The sequence below is a fragment of the Gymnodraco acuticeps genome, unplaced genomic scaffold (genome assembly GCF_902827175.1).
Source record: "Gymnodraco acuticeps unplaced genomic scaffold, fGymAcu1.1, whole genome shotgun sequence".
Taxonomy (NCBI): Eukaryota; Metazoa; Chordata; class Actinopteri; order Perciformes; family Bathydraconidae; genus Gymnodraco; species Gymnodraco acuticeps.
The window spans coordinates 1,920,204-1,943,927 of record NW_022990590.1 but is presented as its reverse complement, the minus strand read 5'-3'; the positions used below and the strand labels follow the sequence as shown (position 1 = coordinate 1,943,927).

The 23,724-nt window shown below is 41.1% G+C and overlaps 1 protein-coding gene across 4 annotated transcripts in view; it reads left to right on the top strand.

The window, feature by feature from the left end:
- Nucleotides 1–23,724, top strand: part of evlb (Enah/Vasp-like b) — a 57,001-nt gene that overhangs the window by 15,613 nt on the left and 17,664 nt on the right. For 2 of the 4 annotated variants that reach the window (XM_034228452.1, XM_034228453.1), the window contains exons 2-3: nt 21,849–22,017; nt 22,983–23,160. In XM_034228452.1, the coding sequence (XP_034084343.1) occupies nt 21,849–22,017; nt 22,983–23,160 (347 nt within the window). Of the gene's footprint in view, nt 1–186; nt 910–21,848; nt 22,018–22,982; nt 23,161–23,724 lie in introns of those variants that run through there. The other 2 variants (XM_034228451.1, XM_034228450.1) reach the window with 2 other exon arrangements.

The following is a 23,724-nucleotide window of genomic DNA, read 5'->3' as shown; positions in this document are numbered from 1 at the left end:
GGGAGAGGGAGGGGCAGGACCAGCAGCCTGCGGGGCTGGCGACCCATCGTTCTTGTCACAGCTGGGAGGGGAGGGATGGAGGGAGGAGGAGGAGGAAGAAGGGGGGGGGGGGGGGCTAGAGAGGGAGGAGGTAATCCAATGAAACACAGAGAGGAGAGGCAGTGTGAGGGCAACGCCTCACAGCACCGGGAATCTCTCTCTATCTCCATCTCTCCTTTCCCCCCCCTTACCTCTGTCTCTGAAGCGTAAAAACCAAAGGACTCTCATCTCCCATTCAGTCTCCTCTCTGTGTGGCTGAGGGCTTACTTTCACATTTTTTTAAGCCTCTCTTGCCTCTACAGATCAACAGTCTCCTTCATTTCTTCCTAATTGTGCTTCTCTACCTGCCAAAGGATGAATTCATGACCACAAACTGGGATTTTTATTGGTGTCTTTACATGAGGCAGCATTTTATTTTTCTGGAAGTCATCTTTGTTTTCGTGCTCCCAGCTGCTGAGTGGTAGTAGGTTAGTGTGTCTGCTTAATGCCAGGTGATTGAATGTGCTGTACGCGGAGGAACTAATATGAGAGGGATGCCGTCCTGGAGGTAGCACTCTGTGATCCACTCAGGGAGAAGGGTTTTGGGGATGCTGTGGCTGAACTCCGACCTTTAGTGAAAGTGTCAGCGAAAGAAATTCAGGACAAACAAAGAAAAAAGCAACAAATACGGACGTGTATTCCCCTACGTTTGTTGTCGCGGACCAACTGACCTAAGTGTCGGCTTTGTGTTGACACCATGGACATCAACCTTCAGTCGCAGCGGTTTTACTTCCCCCAGATCTACTGTGTGGAACCGGGGGCTCAGCCGCCTCAGATGCCTCAGCCGCCTCAGCCGCCTCAGATGCCTCAGCTCACTGAGTTCAAAGTCAGGTAGGTTTCCAAGGGGAGGGAAAGGTGTTTACAATGGACCCATCAGTAGATAGTACTTATCCTAAATGATGGAATGACCTGGTGTTTCCATTTGCTTTTGTCAGATGTGTCAGATACACCCAAAATGTACCACCATGACTGTCTTTCCCTACAGATCCCCAGCTGCTGCAGCATATGAAGCGTTTCTGTGTACGATGAGTGCTGCTGTGAGCCGCTGGTTGCCCTTGCAGGGGGATGGGGCTGCATGCTAATGTGTTAACTAGCTGTGCAGAAAAGTGGCAGACTCCTGGGAGATGCAGAGGGCATTGATAGCCTATGGAGGAACTTGCCAAGTTTGGACGGACAGGGGGACAGTGTTATATTTGCCTGGCCCATTTGGTTGCTGTAGTCTCTTGTTGCCCGCCTCTGTGGCTCTTTTGTTCTCCTCGTGTTTACACTCTCTCTTCCTTTTCCTGCTACTCTTCCTCTCCAATCAGCGCGGAAAGTGCTCAGGGTGGCTTGTTGCATCCACAGACCCCCGCTGCCGTCATGGTGTCAGAGCTCAAAGACGCATGCTCAGACATGCAACAGCTTCCCGGCTCTTTGTCTTGTTCAGATGTTATTGTGCCGGATGGCGCTGTTGCATTCAGGCATGCAAGAAGTCCCACCTGATGCTGTGTGACATCCACATAAGAAAATATTTGTATTCACTCCAATGAAGCACACATGCACAATTGCTTCAGCTTAAATGTAGCCATCTGTCCTAGTAAACATCACCGTCTATCCATTCATCTCTTGTGTTCATGGTTTGGCATGTTCTTGTAATGGTGTGTGCGATACGGTTGCGATGCTTCCCCTAACAGCTCTGATTAGTGCAGCTTTAAGGGACTCAGCCAGAGTTTTGCCCCACTAAGCAGCTTTTATGTTGGCAGGTGCTCCAGGCTGGAGCTGCTTTATAGAGCTCCATTGTGTCAGTGTTGAGGCCTGGACGCTCCCCGGTGGCTCCACAGGAGTCTGAGGGCGTTAACTTCTGGGTGACATCACCGGGAGAAAGAGAGGGAAAGACAGTGGGGCTGTATCCGGTTTTCTTTTTGTCTTAAACTGCTTTATTAGAGTTATCCTGGGGATATATTTGGCTACCTTACCTGGTGTGAGTTAGCAGGTTATTACATTTGTCTTGCCAGAAGGGTTACTCAATAGCCTAATAAACAATTGAACACGTTCCATCTACTGTAATCACAGTTCAGTGACCTTTTGTGTAATGTCCACGTCAGCAAACTTCAGGAAATGTCAGCAAATATCAGTGTTTGATGTGGCTGTGTGAACCGCAATCTTATAAAACAAAACAGTCTGGCACATTTCTGGCTGTGCCACACACACCTCTCTTCTTCTTCACTGTAAGAGTAAGGGAAGCACACACACACTGTGTGCATTTGCAGGGATTAAAGAGGTTTAAAGTGTGATGTGTTATTACAAAACCAATCTCTTAATATTAATGTTTCATAAATCAGATTGTATACAATGAATACGCACATAGAGAGGTAGGGAGAGATATTACTCGAAATACGTTTAAATAAATAGACTGCTGTATCTATTTCAGAGCAGATTAATAACTAGTAATATTTCCCCTGGCGGTTGGAGTGTGTTGAGCACACTGTAAACTGTAAATAGACACTACTGCACGACATCATCTACATATTATGACCAAGGTGAGCTCATTAGATCTGAGTAAGATGGAAGAAGAAGGAGAGAGATTCGAAATAGAAATCGAGAGAGAGAGAGAGAGAGAGAGAAGAGAGAAATGAGAGACCAGGAGAGAGATGGGGGGATGGTGAGAATAGCAATGCTAAGCAAAAGGAAGAGAGGTTGGATTGTAAATGTGAGAGGGAAACAGTGAGACGGATGGAGGTGAAAGAGAAAGGAGGCGTGTGGAGAAAAAGAAACATTTGATGATGGTTTCTGGTGGGTTTTTGTTGTTGCACACACCTTGGAAAAACCTTTGTAAGGTATGTTGGGATAATGTCTTCAGCCTGGGCGCCATAGTGACTGTTGTAGGCAAAGTATGGCAAGATAACCATGACAACCAGTGATGGCCAATCCATGGGCGTATACCGACAAGTATGCTACATGTATGCACAGAAATGCGGAGAGGCAGATCTTCTGCTTCAATGCCTCTTCAAACATTGAAGCAGAAACCTAAGATTCTCGCTCATGTGGTGTGTTTTATTATCTTTGTTAAAATGATTCTGAAGATCCCTTGCAGTGATGTGTATTTAAAAAGGTTAATAGGGTATTTCAAAATCTCAGTTTGATGGAACCCCCCTTATGTTAGCTACTTGCCAGTGAGCAAAGTGATTTGTTAGCATAATGTTTCATTTGTGAAGACAAATACAAAAACTGATAAAATGTTCTATCCTATCAAAAGAAATGAAAAAAGCAGCACCTCTCCGAATGTTTATTTTTTATTTCAAGCCCTGCTGATAAAAAAAAAATGCTGCTAGCAATGCTACTTCTCTTAAGCTAGCTGTTACCTTTAGCCATTCCTCCATTGAGGTATGATATTCACCACACGGTTATATACAATTCCCTTCTCATGGTGGAACTTCAGTTACAATAATAATACATCATTGAACTAGCATGATTTTGGATACTTTTAACTGCAAAAACATGATTAAAAAGCTATCAGCACACCAGGAGGCAAAAGCCAAAGATTCTTTCTGTTCACTGTCCTCAGGAGACAGAAAAACCGCATTGGTCGTATGATGAAATATTTAAACTGAACCATGTCATTTTACTCTTCTGACATGGGCTATGTGTGGCCATGTGAATTATGACGTTCATGTCCTAGAAGCAAAAGGTAGAAGTAGCGTGATAGCTTGCCAGTCGCTCTCAGTTAACTATGCTATTCCCTTGACCTTGACCAAGTTGCCCTTTTTCTTATCCATTCATTTTCTTTTTACCCTAACTATAACGGTTGCATATCAGAACAATCATGATGAATAATTTGTGTAACAGCTATTTATAGTGGCTTTGGAAAGTATTTATGAATAACACATTACTAAATGACCTACAGTTTTTGAGTTTAGAAGTCTTCTGTCAGCCAGAGGCATGATTTCTCAAAGGGCATCCAACAACAGCAATAATTGTACTGGTCACTCTACGATAACTTACATCAACATGGCCCGTGCTTAATGTCTTCTTAAAATCAACATGTATTTCAATTCTCTCTACCCTGCCTGTAAAATTGGATTTTCGGTACTAGCTAAAAAGCTCACTCTCTTTTCTTCACCTCAGAATACTTTGTACTTTTATCCAAGAGCTGCTGCAATGTACATTATTGTTGAAAGGATGATGAAGGGCTTTCTGTTTTTTGAGGATTCCCAAAGGAGACGAAATGTCTGTATTATATTCCCTCAGTGCGTATTATTCCTCTTGCCTGGCAGATTAGAGACGGAGTCCACCGCACATGTCAAACATAAGAAAGCCCTGTTGGAAATTTGTGAAATATTGTGGGTCACTGAATCCACTGACTGATGATTTGTGGCACAAAGAGGAACCACATGTCCGCCATGACACTGTGTGTGTTTCATAAGAAGGCGAGCTGCCTGTGAGTGTGTGGTATGCAGACCAAGTCCTACCGTATAGTCTGCAATTGAGAGCACTTAACACAATGGCCTTCAGCAAACGCTCAACTGTAAAATTATATACATGAAAACATGCCTGCGCTTTGTGAGGATGTGTTTGTGCCATCCTTGTGTGTTTGTGTGTGAGGCTTCACAGTAAGTCACAGCATTTAAATGGCATCATGGGGCAGAGAGAGTAAAGCCTCAGGGCATCTCAACTCCTTCTCTTCACTCTCACCTTCATCTGTATTTTCTTCCACGGATAAGAACGTGTGTCTTTTAGACAGTTTGAGTGGTAATGCTCCAGCTATGCTCTCACCTACTGCTTTCTCTCTGCTGGGATCTTTTCCCCCTCTGCCAAATGGAGACGCATGCATTTTTAAAAAGCCACCCCCGCCTCTCTGCTATGCTCCCTATCTTCTGAATATCTCTGCCTCCTCGACTTATCTTCCCGCCTCCGTCTTAATTCGTCTTTCTCCCTTCATATTCTTCACTCTTCAACTTGTCTTTCCAACCCGTGTATTTTTCCCTCTTTCTCGTTTTCGCTCTCAGCATGGGGTCCAAGCGCCTTTGCCCGACCATTTAATTGTCCGCTCAAGCCTGGGTTGAGTGGGAGAATGATTGACCTTCCTACACACATTCAGTCAACAAGGTTCCTAGTGTATGTACACATTGCTGCAGCTGGAAGTAGACGAGGACACCTGAGGCGCTAGACTCTATTAAACATTCTTGCAAATGCTCATTAAGCTGAGATCAAGATTCCCAGGAACAAAAGACTACACAGGAATGTCTGGCTCCTTGCTGGACCTGAAGCCTTTAATGCCACACATAAAACACAAATGAAATGGTTTGAAAATAAAGACGACAAGATCGATACCACTCCTGAATGTTGCTGTAAAATATGAAACTAGCGCCATGAGACAGTGAGCTGCCTTAACCCAACTAACATGTAAGGTGCGGGTAGGGGATCTGTTTTACCTTTGCACACCTGTGCAATAATCATGCTGTCTAATCAGCATCTTGATATGCCACACCTGTGAGGTGGGATGGATTATCTCGGCAAAGGAGAAGTGCTAACTATCACCGATTTTTTCAGATTTGTGAACAATATTTGAGAGAAATGGTTATTTTGTGTATATAGAAAATGTTTTAGATCTTTGAGTTCATCTCATGAAAAATGGGAGCAAAAACAAAAGTGTTGCATTTATATTTTTGTTCAGTGTACATTTCGGTTAACCGGTTAACCGTTTTTTGGGGGGTCGAATATTCGAATATACATTTGCTTTCAAATTCCCATCCCTAGTCTAAACCTATTCATAGGTTTAGCAGGCTCATTTTAACCATAGCTATGAGGCTTCCAACCATTGGTATGACCATCCAATGGCTTGACCAGGGGCGTCGCCTGGACCTGGAAACATTCGGGGCTTAGCCCACAGTGGCCGCGGCGCTACAGTGGAATTTTCTACTGCAACACTCCCCACACGCACGTAGTACACCCTTACAATGAAGGCTCAATAATCAGCTCAGGGCATATAGATGTAAGCAGGGGTAAAGTGCTATTTTTTACAAGTGGGGAGCGGACTTCACCTCCTCTAGGGGGGTCCTCACCTGCTCTAGGGGGGTCCGGGGGCTTGCTCCCCCGGGAAGATTTTTTTTTAAATATTGAAGTTAAAAGCATCAATCTGGTGCACTTTGAGAGCAAAATGAAGAGATCTATGGATACATCTCTCAACACCCATATGAAACAGAACTGTAAACAGATTGACTTTTTCTTATATTTTACAAATCACTCCCCTTCTAAACTGTATTCTTGTTTTACTGTCATATAGTATTTCATAACTGTTTTTCCTGTATTCTCTCTGGCTGTCCATCTCATAATGTTCACATAGAAATTAGCTGTCAATAGGAATATCATTCAGAAGAATTATAATTTCATGCAAAAATCTGTCACAAAAAGAGGTTGCACATTTAAATCCAGGTGTTGTTATGGCAACGTCAGTGGCCAAACAGCCACATTTACTGCTGCAAATACGTTCAAACATGCTGTCGACACGTAAAGCAGTGGCAACTATGCCACCATTTCAGCTGACTTTTTCTTAGAAATACTGTCACATAACATCCATATATTTCAGTGCTAGGTTGATGCTTCGCTAAGCTAACTATGAAACATTTTAACTGACAGGACTCCGGAACAACTGTGTACTACTACTGTAAGGTAGCTTCTAGCTTCATGTCGAACATTTTCCAGAGAGCTTTCTTTGAAATCTCCAGGTAACGCTAAAAAACATTACATTTAGATTGTATGACTAAGTGTTTATTTAATATATCTGGCTAGCTATAGCTACTTGCTAATGGTTTAGCTTACCCCCGCGATTCAAAGTAACGTCAACGTAGCTGTAATTTATGCTTTGCTTACATGTTCACATAACTTGGAAGTTTACTGACATTTACATACCTTGTTTACCTGGCTCAAGTGGTGGCTCTGGGGTTGTTGTGTGAGCCACCACTTGAGAATTGTCGTATTTTTTAAGATTTTTTTTCCGACTGACAGTTTAAACATTTTCACAGCTCACAGGATAGGTACCTGTCAGACAATAAGACAGATGTTTATTTCCATTCAACTCTCTGGTTGGTCTGGTGTCTTGCCTCTGTTGCATTCACTGAACACGGGAAATTACAAGTCTACCGTCCTCTCATGATGAGGTTCAGGTAAAGCACGGTTAATGTATTATATTATTGAGGGAGAATTGTCCGGGGCTACAGAAAAAACATTCGGGGCTGGCCAGGCGACGCCACTGGGCTTGACAACAACTGAAATGTGAAATTATTCCTTTAAGGAGGTCTATTGCATGCACCTTGTGAAACCCTGCTGTGTGTAGAGTTCGCAGCAGATTAAACTGTTTGTTTAGGACTGCAGTCAACTCATCAGGGATCTATTGACCATGTGTTGTCTCTGCTGATGCGTTTGTTATGTCAGAGGATTTGGCCCTTTTTTGCAGAGACATAAAGGACCATCCAAAGTCTAAATCCTCTGTCGTCTGTCTCTCAGTTATTTTCCACTCTCTTCTGCATCTGATTAAAACCCAGTGAGGTCAGACAGTTCTTTCTTTAATTTCAGTTGTTCTGCCGCAGGCATTTTGCATCTCTCAGTAATAAGTTAGGATGGAACGAAATAATGTGATGGCAACAGTTGAGAGCATCCAAGGTGAGCTTGCCAACTCCATTAGAGATTTTATACTAGCCTTTCTGCTGATGTGACAACACCTTTTACGAGTTTTGGAGCTTGTACATGTGGTTTCAAAGCCACAGTCAGACATTAAAACATCCTCCTTCAGTCCACGAATAAACCACTTAAACTCAATGTTAACCTTAAAGCAAGATCATCTTATCCAACGCACACAGTATTACTTGTTTATTGGTCAAACTCAAAAGCGTAAAGTACCTGACCTCACATTAAACCTTTCGATGTTGCCCTCCCCCAACAAGATTTCCCGCTGCTGTGCAGCTTTTTCTGAGTCTCAGCGCTCGGGGTTGAGGAAACTCTTAAATGCTTTATGCGATCATGCGGAGCAGCAGTAAAAGAAACCTCGTCCTTGCACTCTCTACGAAGCTTTCAACTGGAATTCAAACATAAATTCAGACCTGTTTTGTGACACCACGTAACTTTATTCCCTTTGACCATCCCAGCTGACCTCTGTGAACTTTCAGAGCCCTTCAAGACTTTATTAGTCGTTTGAAAAGAGGACAACAAAACCCCCAAAGCGAGGCAAAATGTACAGTAGACACAGCAATTATCAATATGCTTTAGGTCTGCAGTCTGTTGTGTCTGCCTTCGAGGTGATGGTGCTCATCCAATATTCCATAGTATTACATACACACTCATATGGATGCATACACCCGTGCTAATACACAGCTGCAAAGACATATATTTGATGATGAAAGGATTAGACAGGACATTGTGTAGAGTTGTTGCAAAGAAAGTGTTCTCTGTAATTAAAGAGCAGGCCGTCTGAAGGCTCATATTGCTGTTTTTTTATTCATATCTCACAGCTCATTCATCTTTTCTTCACAGCCATATTTTCTAGGCCAAGCGAATATTCCACTCCAGTTGTCATGCCAACAGATTAGCGTGCTCTTGCGTGGTGTGTGTGTTTATGTGTGTGTTTGTGTGTGCACGTGGCGTCCTGTGAGTGAGCGTTGGGCGTCTGCTCTGCAGGGTCTCCAGGCTCTGCATTCAAATACTGAGGACACACACACACACACACATACACACACCCTGCCATTAGCATGCTTTTGAATAACTTTTGTTATAGATTTCACATCACATAGTGGTGTGCAACATTAAAAAATAACCAATAAATGAATACTGTATCATGTACAAAGCAACTACAGAAGTTTGTCTTAGGTCTAGAAGACTGATGGTGGGTACCCACTCTGTTTTGGGTTTATACAAGGACAGAAATAGCTTTTTGATGCTCAGAGATTTCAGTAACAGTTGTTTAATAGCACTTAATTCACCAGGTTTAGTAATTTTGTAAAAACGTTTTAAAAAAACAGCATTAAAGGATTATGTGAATTAGCGTCAGAGCTTTACTGTCAGGCGTTTAAGTAAACTGGTCAGGAGGTATAATACCACTGTAGTTTCAAGTCCCTGTAAGTACATTTGTTCACAGGATTGACATGGACTAAAACCACACACCTTTTGAACCCAACACTAACTACAACTGAGGCTGATGGAAATGTAATAGTAGCTGCTTTCAGGCCATAATATGTTAAAAAAATGAATCTCACTGTAACTGTCATTGGTCGCTAACTGGGCACAGCTTGCTAGATAAGCTTTCACAATAAAAATTGGGCCAAAAAGAGATGATTCAAAACTCCAAAGATGTAGCTTAAAACCACTGATCTATTTTGATACTAATGTGCTGCATAATATTAGTGAGTCACACTGCAGTTTACCCATGAGCCCTTGCTTTATAGCGACCGTGGAAGACTGATGACCATCTTCTCAGTCAGGACACAAGTATGTCTACCTTTACTATAATATTTACACAAGCACACAGGGAGTGAGCATGATTTCTATAAAAGTAGTCCCATAATTCAGCCAAGGCCAGTTATTTTTAGACTTTGCAACATGAGCAATTTGCTTTGTTTTATAACTGTTTGTATGAGAGCCGGCAGACTGTTTAAATGTTGCTGTCAGCTCAGGAACATTTGTCTTTCTTCTAAGTCTTCCGTCTTTTTTTACTCTCCCTGTTTCACTTTTTTCCAGCTCCCACCCTCCACCACCAAAACCTCAAATACGCAAACAAGCAAGCTGCTTATGTAACTGGCCTGCAAACCAGCCTCACAGTTTACTGTCTTCTAGACCATTTTTCACAGATTTATGCATAAACATTCTTCCACCTATAAACATTCAGTTATTTATTTATACCATGGGACAGAGGCACGCACACGCTCACACACACACTAAATGTAACGCTGTCCTTATTGCTTTAATTCCCTCCTACAGGAAAAAATGCAATTATTTTTAGTAAATATAAAGAGTCATATGAATTTGCTTAAAGAATTTATTGGAAACAGATGGGTTATTTTTGTACTTTTTATGTATAAGTATCAAATATACTGTAGGCAGGCTGGACGGCGTAGGGCCTCTTCGTTTTTTTACACTGAATATGTATTGCTACGGTTTTAATATTTCATCACATAAACAACCTTTCAATCAGAAATACGTTATATTCTTAAAGACATCTCAGTTTTTTTATAAAGAACTGATTTTCTGCTCTTCCTCAACCATAATGATAGAAAATCTATGTTAAGTCTAGCCTACAACAAATCACATTTAGTTGCCCCCGAGGATGTAAGCCTAATAAAGCATAATTTTAATACAACCCTGTCTCACGGCATTTCGTGTTACAGTCACAACATTTAATCTATTGATTCGTGTTCACCAACATGATTTTCCCCTTTTTTCCGTCACACGATTGTCAACGATTTTAAAAGTTTTTGGATAGTCTGCCGTGGTTTCATTCCATTTCATAGAGCTGTTTGACGCTTGGCGTAACCTTGGCACACTGCCACTCCAACATCCAATCACAGAGCTTGAAGATTAATCACAGGGTTTGTCAAGCAAAGGGACTGTAGTCCCAAACGATAGCTGAGGATTATGGGTAGGGTAGTGTCTTCGGCCATAAACTCAGAAAAAACTATTTGTTTCTCGAAGGGGGAAAACACAAAAGTATTGTACACAATTTAAACCAATTAATGTTGTGTAATTAACAAGGATAAACTGATGGTTTTAGTTGATGAGTACTGCAGATTACTATGCAAACTTCGAGACCGGAAATACTGGGTGTTTCTCGATGTCGAGGAAAGCTGTTCCAGAGCCACTATTTCAAGGATACTACGTCATTGAGTGCCGCCGAAGGACTATTCCAATGTCCAAGATGCTTGGAATTCTACCGAGGTCGACGTATTTCGTTGCGGGACATTTCGTGGCTGCACATGTGTAGACTCCGCGGTCTTAAAATCCCCACAATGCTTTGCGCACGGACCAATTTCCCAAATCTATGGCGGAAAATATAAGGCAGGCCTCTCATATGACTAGGGTTGGGAACCGAAACTCGGTTCCAGATGAGAACCGATAAGAAAATGCCGGGTACCGGGTACCCATACAAAATACACCATTTCGGTTCTGCTTAACGGTTCCTAAACGCGGTAGACCCTGTATTCCAGCGGGTCCGTCTGCACCGCGGTGCTGCGGTGACCCGGTGGAATACAGGGCGGACCTGGAGAATCACAGAACGGCCGGTCGTCAGCGGGCCGTTGACGGCCGGCTCGGTACGCTGACGGCCGGCACCGCCCTTCATTTTTTTAAACGGCATCATATAAATTGCGCTGACAGGCGACAGAGGTCCACAGTTGCCCCGCAGCGATGCCCCCCCGCCCTCCCGTAGACATTTCACGAGCTCAGTCACTTCATAACACCAAAGATAGGTCGCGGTAAACACTCTGAAGTGAGGCTCCACTACACTAAAAAAGAAAAAGAAAAGGCAAAGTGTAATGCCTGTTAATAGCTTGCCACAGGCATAGCTCAGTTAAAATAAAGCACAGCTATTGTGCAATACATTTGTATTGCATGTATATTTTTTAGTAACAATTTCAGTTAAAGCTTTTAAGAATAAATATATTTTTGTTATCTAAACGTTTGACCTCTTTATTTTACAATTTTGGAATCGAAACGGGGAATCGATAAGAACCGGAATCGATAAGCAGAACCGGAATCGAAATCGGAATCGATAAATTTCAAACGATACCCATCCCTACATATGACGCACACTTGCTAGCCTGTTCCATTCTTCGTTTTCCGAGGCTAGGAGGTATTCTTGCCTCGCTTCTGAAGCAACTCACTCGGAGGTACATGTGCTACCACGCAAGCCTCCTCGACATTGAGAAACACCCACTGTTTCCACCCCAAGCTGTTGCCTGGCAACGCAATTCTGTTGATAGTTATTTCATATCGCATTAACACCATATCCCAACGTGCATTGCGGCTAAAACATCCAATCACCGAGCTTCAACCAGAGCTGAGGACCTTGGGTAATCAGTTCAGTGGGTGTGTATCTTCTACGTCTGTTTCCAGTGATTTTATTTTGAAATTCAGCTCCTGACGGACGGCAAAAAAGCCCGATATTATAGAATTAAACAAATAAATAAAAACAAGGATAATTGTGTGTTATTGTTGAGTAAATAACAGTGTGTTATTTAGAAAAGAATAACAAATTAGAAGGAAAAAATATTTAAAAAAATCTGAGCCCCATTTATTTTCCTCATGGACGGCAAAAAAAGTCCAACATTATACAATTTAAAATAAAAACAATAATCGTGGCTTGATATTGAGTAAGAAAATGTTTTTATGAACCACACAGCTTCCGGTATTCCAAGACCCAACCGGACAAAAAGACGTGGTGCAGGCACGAAACATACTACCAATATAAATACATTGCTTTTAAAATCGTTCTGTGTGACACCAAAAAAAGGGGAAAATTGTGTTGGTGAACATGAATCAATAGATTAAATGTTGTGACTATTACACGAAATGCCGTGAGACTGGGTTGTTTAATAATGGTGGACTTTCTTGTTCTGTATCATATACGCACACTTTAATTTAATTTTGGTATTTGTACACTATTTTGTATGTAATAAAGAGTTTTAGAGTAGTGGAGAAGGAGAAAGGGGGGAAAGGCTTCAAGCTAACCGTGAGCTAGCAAGCTGGTTAGCCTATTAGCTAACGTTAGCGACATTTGAGCAAATTATAAAAAACTACTTTGTGAACACATGCTTGCCACACAACTTGGTGAATGTGTAGCTGTGGTTAGGATTAAAACAGAACAGTTTATCCACTAGATTAATACATAGATTGAATCTATGTATTAATCTACTCTAGAGTTTGAGTTTAGTTTATTAACATCACTCCAGTTACATTTTGGGACATTTTCAGTCCCTTCAGGCAAACATCAAGACAGGAATTTAATTTGTTACATTTATAAGCCAAATCGTTTAGAAATCTTTATTTCTGTCCATTACTGTTGCGGATTCACTATCTTTTCTCACAATAAATGTTGAAGATGTAAAGATATTTTGGATTTGCAGTTCAGTAGCAATAAAAGAGGAGGGGAACAGATCATAAAAAGTGTATTTGTGTGCCGCAGCCAGCTGCTTAGAGAGAACAGCCAAGTCCCGAGAGTTTGCTGGCAGAACAATCGTCACCACAAATTGTTTTGCTTTTTGTCGAAACTCCTAACAAAATGCTCTGTTTTCTTAGACAGGAGGAAAATGATATCTTCTGCCTGAAAATCTGCCAAAAAGATTGCACAATGAAACTTCTTGTAGAGGCATACAAGTGTGTGCGTGTATTTCTGCATGTGTGAGCCTCATCTGCATGAAACATCAAAGCTGCATAAAGCAGAGAGAAGAACAGCTGACAGCTTAAACATGTATAAGCATGCCAGGGCAAAGCTACATAAGCAATGAGACTGAGCATGAGCTAAACCTCAGCTTTCATAGAAAATGGGATAAATCGTGCTAAACCGACACTGCAATCCACCCACAGGGGCCGGTGGCATAATGAGGAGCCACTTTGGTTAAATGACATTAATTTTCGCTTTGGGTCTGATTCTCCCAAACAACACTCATCTGCTGTCACCCGTACTTCAGTGAAGATGCACGAACACTGACAAAAAGAGTTTGTCCCAGTTGCTGCTGCTGTTGCTGTTGCACTTTCTGTGAAACGGGAGCCTGCTGTGTTGGATGTCAGCCATGTTTGCTCTGCAAAAAATGTTCAGGCAGCTTGTTCTCCTGAAACTTTGTGAATTGATCAAAACGTTTTGATATGAAAATGTATTCTCTGCGCATTCAAAATCTGAAACAAGGACTCTGTAGGGGACTCCACTAAAAGCAAGCAGCAGCACTGAAAGAACCGGTATTAAAGGAATAAAGTATAAATACAGCAGACAAGATTTTCCCCAAAATATGAATCGATTTTGTATCCACTAGACGATATTAGCCAGGAACGTTGGACCTAAATCCTACAATATTAATCTTGAGGTATCTGCTACAGGATGTAATAATTATATTAGGGTTGTTTTGCATATGAAAAGTGACAAAACCCAGAGGACAATGCAATATTTGTTTATAAATGTCATGTCTGACACGTTGGATTGTCACCACAGATCTCACAGAAATCTGTTTCATTCCAGAAGAAGGGCAGGGATGTCTCTCTCTGTTTGAACTGCTAAATTAAACTCAATGTAACAGTCCTTTTTACTGATGACTGAGCAGAGTCAATCACAGTATACGTATTTGCCATTTTACAATGCATCCCGGCTTTTATTAAGATGTAATTATTTTCTTGATACCCTGTAATTTCATGGCAAGTGGGCTACAGCTCTGTGTTGCTTTGACGACGTCATCAGGAGGTTTGCTCTTGTTTTGGCTTCAGCAGCAACACTGGATGAGCTAATCCATCAAATCAGTTTGGGACATTTTGATCTCCCGATGACGACCACTGTGGCCCACTGGCAGGTTTCCAATCGGGGACAGTATTGTCATGCAGTTTGTTTGCATATTTCTCTATTTGGAACAGTCAGACAGAGATTTTTCCATAATAGGTTTAATAGAATTCTATCCTATAGTTTATGTGTGGGCGCCGTAGGGGGTTATTATTCATTCTCTTCTTATGTCTTCATGTTTGGTCTTTGAATCATTGTTTAACTTCATAAAACTGCTACTATGAATAATGAGGCCATGACTGCATGCATCAGAATCAGAATCAGAAACGGGTTTAATGCCAGGTAGGTTCACACATACGAGGAATTTAACTTGATGTCATGGTGCATACATAAAATATAAAACAAAGAATCTCCATATAAAACAAGAAATCTAATATAAAACAAACAATCTTTAAGGACACTGTAATAAAATATAGTTAAATAGCAATAAAATAAGGCAGTAATTTACAACGAAATGGAATGCAATGAGTTCTAGAATATAAAATAAGAATATGTGCCGTAAGCAGTATTTGAACATTGTGTACATATAGAGTCTACGTTGTGGCAGTGGGGGGGGCCGGGCCTTGTTTAAGAGGCTGGTAGCGGAGGGAAATAAACTGTTCAAGTTAAGGTTAAACTGAAGTCTACCTTCGCACTCAATTTAAATGCTGTAGAAACAAATCAAATTTAAAGAAACAAGAAAAGAACATTCAGAAACAGGCTGCAAATGCATCACCAAATATATAGTGCTGACATCCATTGGTGTCTAGCCTATTATAGAGTTGTCATTACTTCCTATACTTTGGTTACCAACAGTCACTACCCCAAATTGCAGTCTAGATGAACAATATGAATCTGCACCGTGAGTGTGTACACAAATTAGCATTAGTGATGTGTCAGTCTGCACTTCTATTTCCAGCACATCCTTCTTTGTTGTTAGCGCACCGCTGCCTTGAACGCAGAGGCCCCAGAAAGTGGAGCAGCACAATAGCTTTGATGTTGTGATGTCTGCAGGGTGGTGTAAGAGCTGCTGTGTGGACGGAGAGTCGCATACAAGCGGCCCTCTGACAGCACAGATTAGTGTTACAGACAAGAACAGGAAATATGCGTGCAAACACTCACAGCTACACACACACTCTGACAGGAGTTCACACAGACAGTAGCACAAATAAGAGAACGGAGGGACAGTAATACCGTTTTCTGCATAATTTTACAACCAAAGGCTTTGAACTGACTCAGAGCTTGGTTTCTTGCTAACTGACCTGCCCTCTGGCTAGTTTTCATTCCATTTGTGAATGAAAACTGTCCAGAAACTCAATTTGAAATTGTGCCTACTTCTTTGGCAATTCGTCGGCAGAAGAGACTTTAAAAGTGCTAATTAAGTTTCATACTTGAGGGTATTTCTTGTGTAGATTTCCAAACATATTTCACAACCCTTTCAATCAATCAATAGGATGCGGCTGTAATAGGCCTAAGGCCTTTTAGTCGCTCATAAATAAATAAGTAGATCACTGATTCTTTATTTACTATGGATGCTGGCAACAGTCACATAGTCCAAAGTGAAGGTGATGTTTGACCAGTAATGGTCGAGGTGGGATTTGAGACAGTTAACCATCTTGGATGTGACAATGCTTTCTGGCAGATCACAAGTCAACCACACGCAGGCTGAAAAAGTTGCGGCGGATAGCCAGTCTTGAGTACTGTTTCTTCAACTTGAGGCAGTGTCCACGAATCCTGGTGTTATGATCCCGTTGTAGTGGGCATGATGTTTTGTAGATGTTGTGGAGATATTTGAAAACTTCGATCATATCTCCCCTCGCCCTTCTATAATACATACTCGGGATTTTAAGACTTTGCAGTCGTTCTTGATATGGTAGGTCCTTTAGTTCTGGAACCAGCTTCGTTGCCCTTCTCTGTATTTTCTCGATGAGCTCAGCATCCTTTTTGTACATGGGGGACCAAGCGACATTCCCATACTCGAGCAGTGGTCGTACAAGAGAGATGTATAAACTACGTACTACGTCAGAATCCAAATAAGTGTATGATCTGCGGATCATTGCTAGGATACCATTCGCTTTGTTACTTGCCCGACGGATATGGTCACTAAATGTCAGGGTATTGTCAACATTCACACCAAGGTCCTTTTCATTCTGAGGTTTATAGTGTTTGAATTATCACCCATATTATACTCATATTTTTGATTCAGAAAACCTAAGTGCATTACTTTGCACTTTGCTGCATTGAATTTGAGCTGCCAACACTCGGACCATCTTTGCATTTCTCTGAGATCTGACTGGAGTTTTTCTGCATCCTCTTTACACTTAATTTCCTTGAAGACTTTAGTATCATCTGCAAACATCTGGACCATGGAGCTCACATTATCGGGTAGGTCGTTGATATAGAGGACAAACAGTGCAGGACCCAGGACACTACCTTGTGGAATTCCACTGAGAACGGGGCACCATCCAGATGGTTTCCCGTTAACAAAGACTCTCTGTCGCCTGTTTTTGAGAAAGTCTGAGATCCAGGTGAGTATGTCTCCACGGATACCATACCCATAGAGCTTCTTCAGTAATCTTTTGTGAGGTACAGTATCAAATGCATTCTGGAAATCCAAATAAATGGCATCAAGACTTCCTCTCTCGTCCAGGGTACGAGACCATATGTCAAGGCAGGCCAGGAGTTGGGTTGAACAGGATCTGCCCTTGACGAAGCCGTGTTGGCGGTCTGATAATACGTTGCTTGAGTCAAGATGTTCTATGACGGCATCACGCACCAAGGATTCAAGGAGTTTGCATACTACTGCTGTAAGGCTGACAGGCCTATAGTTTCCAGGATTGCTTCGGTCACCTTTTTTGAATATAGGAGTTACATGACCATCCTTCCAAGGCTGTGGTACCACACCTTTGCCCTGCCCCGGGTTCAAATAGCATGGTTTACTATAGTCAGCTGGGTGCAAATAGCATCTGCCTGTTTCCCGTTTTCGATAAATCCATCGGTAACTTCCTTGTGACGTCTTAAGGAAGTTGGTTAAAAAAATTTGTTCCACTAACATCTAATTGGACTGAAGACTGAGCTAATTGAATTTTAGTGCCATAAGTCAAGAAGTCTTATTCTATTTATGACAAGTTTACACAGACAAAAAGAGATGACATTTTCTACAGACAGTTATCTGCAACTTCTCTGGTTGTTTGGGGCATACCTCTGTGAGGCGGTGATTCTAGATCAGCGTGTTTCCTCTGAGTCAAAAGCGTATCCCTCTCCTCTGACAGCCCATGGTTGTGCTGTTCATCTTGTATCAGAGGAGCGACGCTGTAGCAGAGTAAATTTATTTTAGGCAGACAGGAAGTGTGGCACCAGAAATAGAGAGGGGAACGAAACGCTTTGACATTATGAAGCTGTGACAGCTCCAGGTGCGTCTGTGAGCAGACTCCTCATCAGTGATGAAGGAATTGCTAATCACTTGTGAAATGCTTTCATTTGACCTGTGTACCACAGACTTTAGGGAGATGTGGAAAAAAGGTGTTAAAGAGAAAAACAGGGATTGTGGATGGTGGGAGTTTGGGCAAAACAGGCATCCCATTAACCCTGCAATGACCTGAGACTCAAAGGAGAACAGCTTAATGGGGCTGCTGTGTGTTTACTGTGTGTGTGTGTTTGTGTGTATGTTTTTAAAGAGGCAGATGAAAAAGAAAAATGGGGTGCATTTGAGCCATAATTATTCATTTCACCCCACAAACATGCAGCAGTATGAATGCATAATTCATGTGTTTATCATTATAGACCCTCATTAATTTGACCCTGGACGGACACATTGACCTATTAACTTAAAGGGTTTGATCCTGAGAAGGCAATGCAAAACATAACATGATTTAATATTAATATTTAGTGTTAGTGTAATTTAAGCTACAAATCAGAGTGCTCAGAGAACTCTGGGATGCTTGTTTAAAGGGTTGACTTTATGCATGTGCTGCAGCCATCATTTTATCATGCATTTCTCTCAGTGTTTGTGTTGCAGTCATCTCTGTTTGCATTTTCAAGGTTATGTCGCAACGTTAATTCAGAAGTGATTCAGAAAGAAAACGAGATATTGAAGCTGTATTTCATTGTAACACTTTCCTTGTAAAGAAAAAAGATAAGAGCCAAATTTGTCTTCATTCAAAATAGATTTTTTTACAAGCAGTCTACGAGAACCTTTTATTTTTACTTCCCGCTCTGTGATTTGACCATTTATTTTGGAGAGGATTCCTGAGCAGCTCTCTGAGATTTCTCTGTCTGTCCCTGTCAGCTCGAATTTGCTGTAGCGCCAACATGAACAGGCCATGGAGGGTGGCATTTAGAGTGTGTGTTTGTGTGTGTTAGTAGATGTGTGTGTGTGTGTCGCTGTCAAGGTACATTCAGAAGCATCTGATTTATTTATGCCCTGCGCAGCAATTGTTAATTTTTCAACGGTTGTGACGTGGAGCAATCAACACTATGTTTCTGCATTTGTGTGGGTTTCTATGTGAATGCGTCCCATTACTGTCAGTCAAAAGACTTGTTTTCTTGTTGCCTCAGCTCCTTCATGGCTCCTCTCTCTCTGTCTTTTCTCTTCCCTCCTCACCACTCCATCTCCTTCTCCCTCTCTCCTCCATTTGTACTGCTCAGATCTCTTTTAGCACAAGAACCTCATTTATTCATGCTCCTGGGCCTCCGATGCCTTTTTCAGCAAGTTGCCAAGAACTCCTTTTTAAAAATTAAAGGAGACGACAAGTTAAAGAAAACTAAACACATCGTTGCCCTGCTTGTGCTCGGGCGGATTTCAAGTGTGTGCACTATAACCCGGTAGAGAGTTATTTATAACTCTATCTTAAAAAGCATGAAGCAGGGTATCATGGAGCTCTTTCTCCTTGTGTTATGTGTTTTGAATAGACTCTGTTACTATAAGTTTCATCTAGTTTCTACTGCTATCGTTTTAGTATGCCTTGAAGTGAAAGAGAACAGCGAGTATTATTTTCTTTATCCTAATGTTGGTCTGGTTTTTCTTTTCATGAATACATATCTTAACAAAGGATAAAAGTGTTTTTATTCAATTCTATGTTAATTTAGGCACAACGCTTGCAAAGAGCGTAACTTATTCTAAAGCTTTAAGTGAGGGATGCTACCGAGGAAGTCTAAAGTAATAATTTTGTCATTAATTCCACATTGGGATGACACAAATTAAAAACATCAGATTATAAAAATAAGAAAATAGTTTAATATTGGCTTACTCTCTTTCTAAAAGTAAGATGAGGAGAGCAGAACCACTCTCAAATGTGTGTCTGTTGAATCAGCTAGAGAAAGACAGGACTTGCATAATTGATTGATGTATAATTCTGGGCAAGTTACTGCTTCTGGCTGGCCAGGACAAAGTTTTGGGCAAACCTTTTTAATCTTTCGACAGAACTATACTGGCTGTTTTCTGCTTTCAGAATTTGTATTCAACGGATAGATTGTAAGCTAGGTAAAGAGCTAGCTTGGAGTCAGTACATAACAGCCCAGTGTTGCCTATAGTGCTCACTAATTATAATGTTGTACATGTTTGTCTAATCTGTCTGAGAAAAATGTAACAATATTCATGTTATGCTAGCAGCTAAGTGCCGTTTAAGGTGTCAATTATCATCAAATGAACATGCTTAAAATGAAAAGGCTAACATATTGATGTTTAACAGTTAGAATGTTACTCATGTTTAACAACTTAATTTAGCATGTAAGCATGCTAACACTTCCTAATTAGCACTATTGTTTTGGTTTTATGTGCTGGAACCATATTTCTACAAAAAAGACAGTTTATATAATTACTGGTATGCATATTTTTTGACTTGGGACAGAGGCAGTAGTTATGTTAAGCTAACTTTGGCCAGACCCCAGTTCTGTACTTAAGGTAGATTCATTAGGGTATCAATCTGTCTGCAAAAAGGTAAATGAACATATTTCCCCCAAATGTCAAAGTATTCCTTCTACCTTCAGACATCATCCTCATGACCATGTGTTATGCACTACTGTCTTACACTGCACTTTATGCTGCATTCATACACTTCTCTACAATACTTTTTCCTCTTTCTCCATTTTCTCTCCTCTTCTCTGACGCAGCTCTTTCACTCTGCCTCAGGGGTTGATCCACTAATTTTAGCTTGGCAAAGAGGCAAAGACACAGATGGGACTCTTCTTGTTAATTTCATTTGCAAGTCAGATTTGTTTTCTCTGTTCCTCTGCTGTGTTTCTCTTTCTCATGCTTCTGCCTTGATCTCCCCTTTCCTCTCCACTCTGTAGACATTCCGCATATGCCTTTTATCTGGCATGCATTGTAAAAAAAAACACATGGAGAAGGTCATGAAACCTGCTCCCTTACTACAGTATACTAGTGTGTGCTTGCGTGTTCATGTGTGCATGTGTTTGTTACAAGGAAGTGGAGGGAGGAAGATAGTGTGAGCCTCAGTGGGCTGTGATAAACACGGTCAGATGGAGAGCAACCAGACCCAACACTCGAGGCCACACACACACACACACACACACACACACACACACACACACACACACACACACACACACACACACACACATATACATCTATATTGCCTCTCATTAAGAACATCAACAGATGCTGGACAAGCGCTTGATTACATTTGGATTAGACTATTAGTGTAACACGGGATTAGCAGACTGAGTTGTTGCCTTGTTCACTTTAATGATCTCACTTACATCCTCATCAACAAATACACAGCAGACAGTCACTACTGTTAATGGTTGATTTCACCCTAAGGACATTGTTAAAAAAACAACCATTCCTTGGGCTGTTTTGTTGACATGTGTGCTTTTTATATCATGTACAAAACAGAAACTAGGGAGTTTCTACATGCTGAGTTATAGCTAGAATTGGACTGAAAAGGCAGCATTTGATAAAGACTTGGTCTGAAGCAGTGGTTCCCTATCTTTGTGATTGGTGACCCCAGCACTTGCTTTAAACCCCCCAGCACTTGATCTTTGTTTGGGACTCCCTCGTCATACATGTGTTAGAAGGAGTGAAAACTTTACCAAACACTGATTTAAAATGACAGTGGTACAGCCACAAGTGATGTCACTGATACATTCTCCACCTACATGTGCAATACAAAGGTATTAAATACACACTTTTTGTGGGGGCAGGTTAATTAAATAAAAGTCAGTAACTAGCCGCAGGTGCTTATTGGACTTTGGTTAACAGTTGAACTGATGAATTCTTCTTGTAATTAACTTTCACCCACATTTCTCTCCTTATCTTTCTTTGCAGTGAGCAGAGTATCTGCCAGGCGCGGGCCTCCGTCATGGTCTATGATGACACCAGTAAGAAGTGGGTGCCCATCAAGCCTGGACAGCAGGGATTCAGCCGCATCAATATCTACCACAACACTGCCAACAACACCTTCAGAGTGGTGGGCGTCAAACTGCAGGACCAACAGGTAACGCCAGAGAGAGAGATTTCATCGGGCTGTGGGAGGATTGCAACATACACAACTTTTGGGCTATTTTGGAGATTCATAAAAAGTAGTTTGTCTCTGAACGCTGAGCCTTATACCTTACTGCTAAGATGGTCTCATGTCAATGGCACCATCTCAAAAGGTTACCTGTTATTAGTACCTTATGTTAGTAAATCACTTTTTAAATACTATTCATAGTCAGCATTTTTATGCAAAAGCCATTTCATTTATTTCCAGTCACTACACTACATGTAAAACATTTGTACATGTAGTGTATTTACGCAAAATATCACTTAATATGATACATATTTTAAATAAAAAAGATTAGTTGGAGGGATTTAATGTTGATAGAATTGCAAAATATCACTAAAATAACCAGACTATTCCTCATCAGAGCATTATAAAATGACAAATACTGAGAATAATTTTCAATAAAACTGAAGTGAATAATATTAAAATAAATACTTATTTACTTATATTATACTTAGTTAATTGTATATTTTGTTTCAAAACACTGTCCACACACCCAGCATGCATGAGAAATGAATGCCAACCTTTTAAATGATGTAACTGTGTCAAAAAAATGAAAATCCACCATTTGTTTCTCAACTGTGTTGAATTATAGTTCATGATGTAAGCCACCTGAAATGTGTGACAGTTTACAAATCCAAAAATTATTACAAGCTATTCTGGATGTGTTGTTCTGTCTTTACAATCTTTACACACAAATCATTTAATCCTTTGAGATACCGAGAAATCAATTATCTGCCATTTAAAGGTTTCTCTCTGCCAGTAACACATCCGAGTTATAAAAATAGTTTGTAGTGTGTCGTGTTTTATTGTATCTCACCAGCCTGCCATCTTTATATGTTTAACACCACTCAGATAAGAAGAAGGATGCATGTTTAAGATAAATTCAAACCTCTTCTCTTCCTCCTCCCTCACAGGTGGTTATAAACTACTCCATAGTGAAGGGCCTCAAGTACAACCAGGCCACCCCCACCTTCCACCAGTGGCGGGACGCCCGGCAGGTCTATGGCCTCAACTTCGCCAGCAAGGAGGAGGCCACCACCTTCTCCAACGCCATGCTCTTTGCCCTCAACGTCCTCAGCGCTCAGGATGGAGGTGAGTGTCCCCTCAGTGCAGCACATCTTGTGTGCACATATGGAATAATGCTCAAGAAGCCTACTATGGATTATTTTAGGAAGAGCTCCCAGACTTATTACGCAAATGACCCTCAGCTTCCCGTCTCGAGCATCAGATTGTATTTTTAGTACTCACATATGGCCAATGTAAACAGCAGATCAAACTGAACTGAAAACAGCTGTGGAAGAGTTTATGTCAGCAGATGAAATGCTTGTCATCATTTCGTGGCAGTTCATTTTCGAGGCAGGTGAACTTAACTCTGGAGTATACCTTTTTTGTTGTTGTATATTACAACTCTAAAAGGACAACCCCCCAATAATGGCATACACTTATATTGTTGATGCTGTCTTTTATTAATTGCAGCAGGAAGCCATTGGTGGACTCCTGCTACTATCACACAATTTGCTTTACATTGTAGCTAACAGTTCCCTTCCATGCATAGCATCATTTTTCACTTTGCAAAATATATTTCTAAATATTTATATTTTTCTAATCATATTAGAGTAATAACATAAAGTAACTAAGCTTGTACTGCTTCATCAA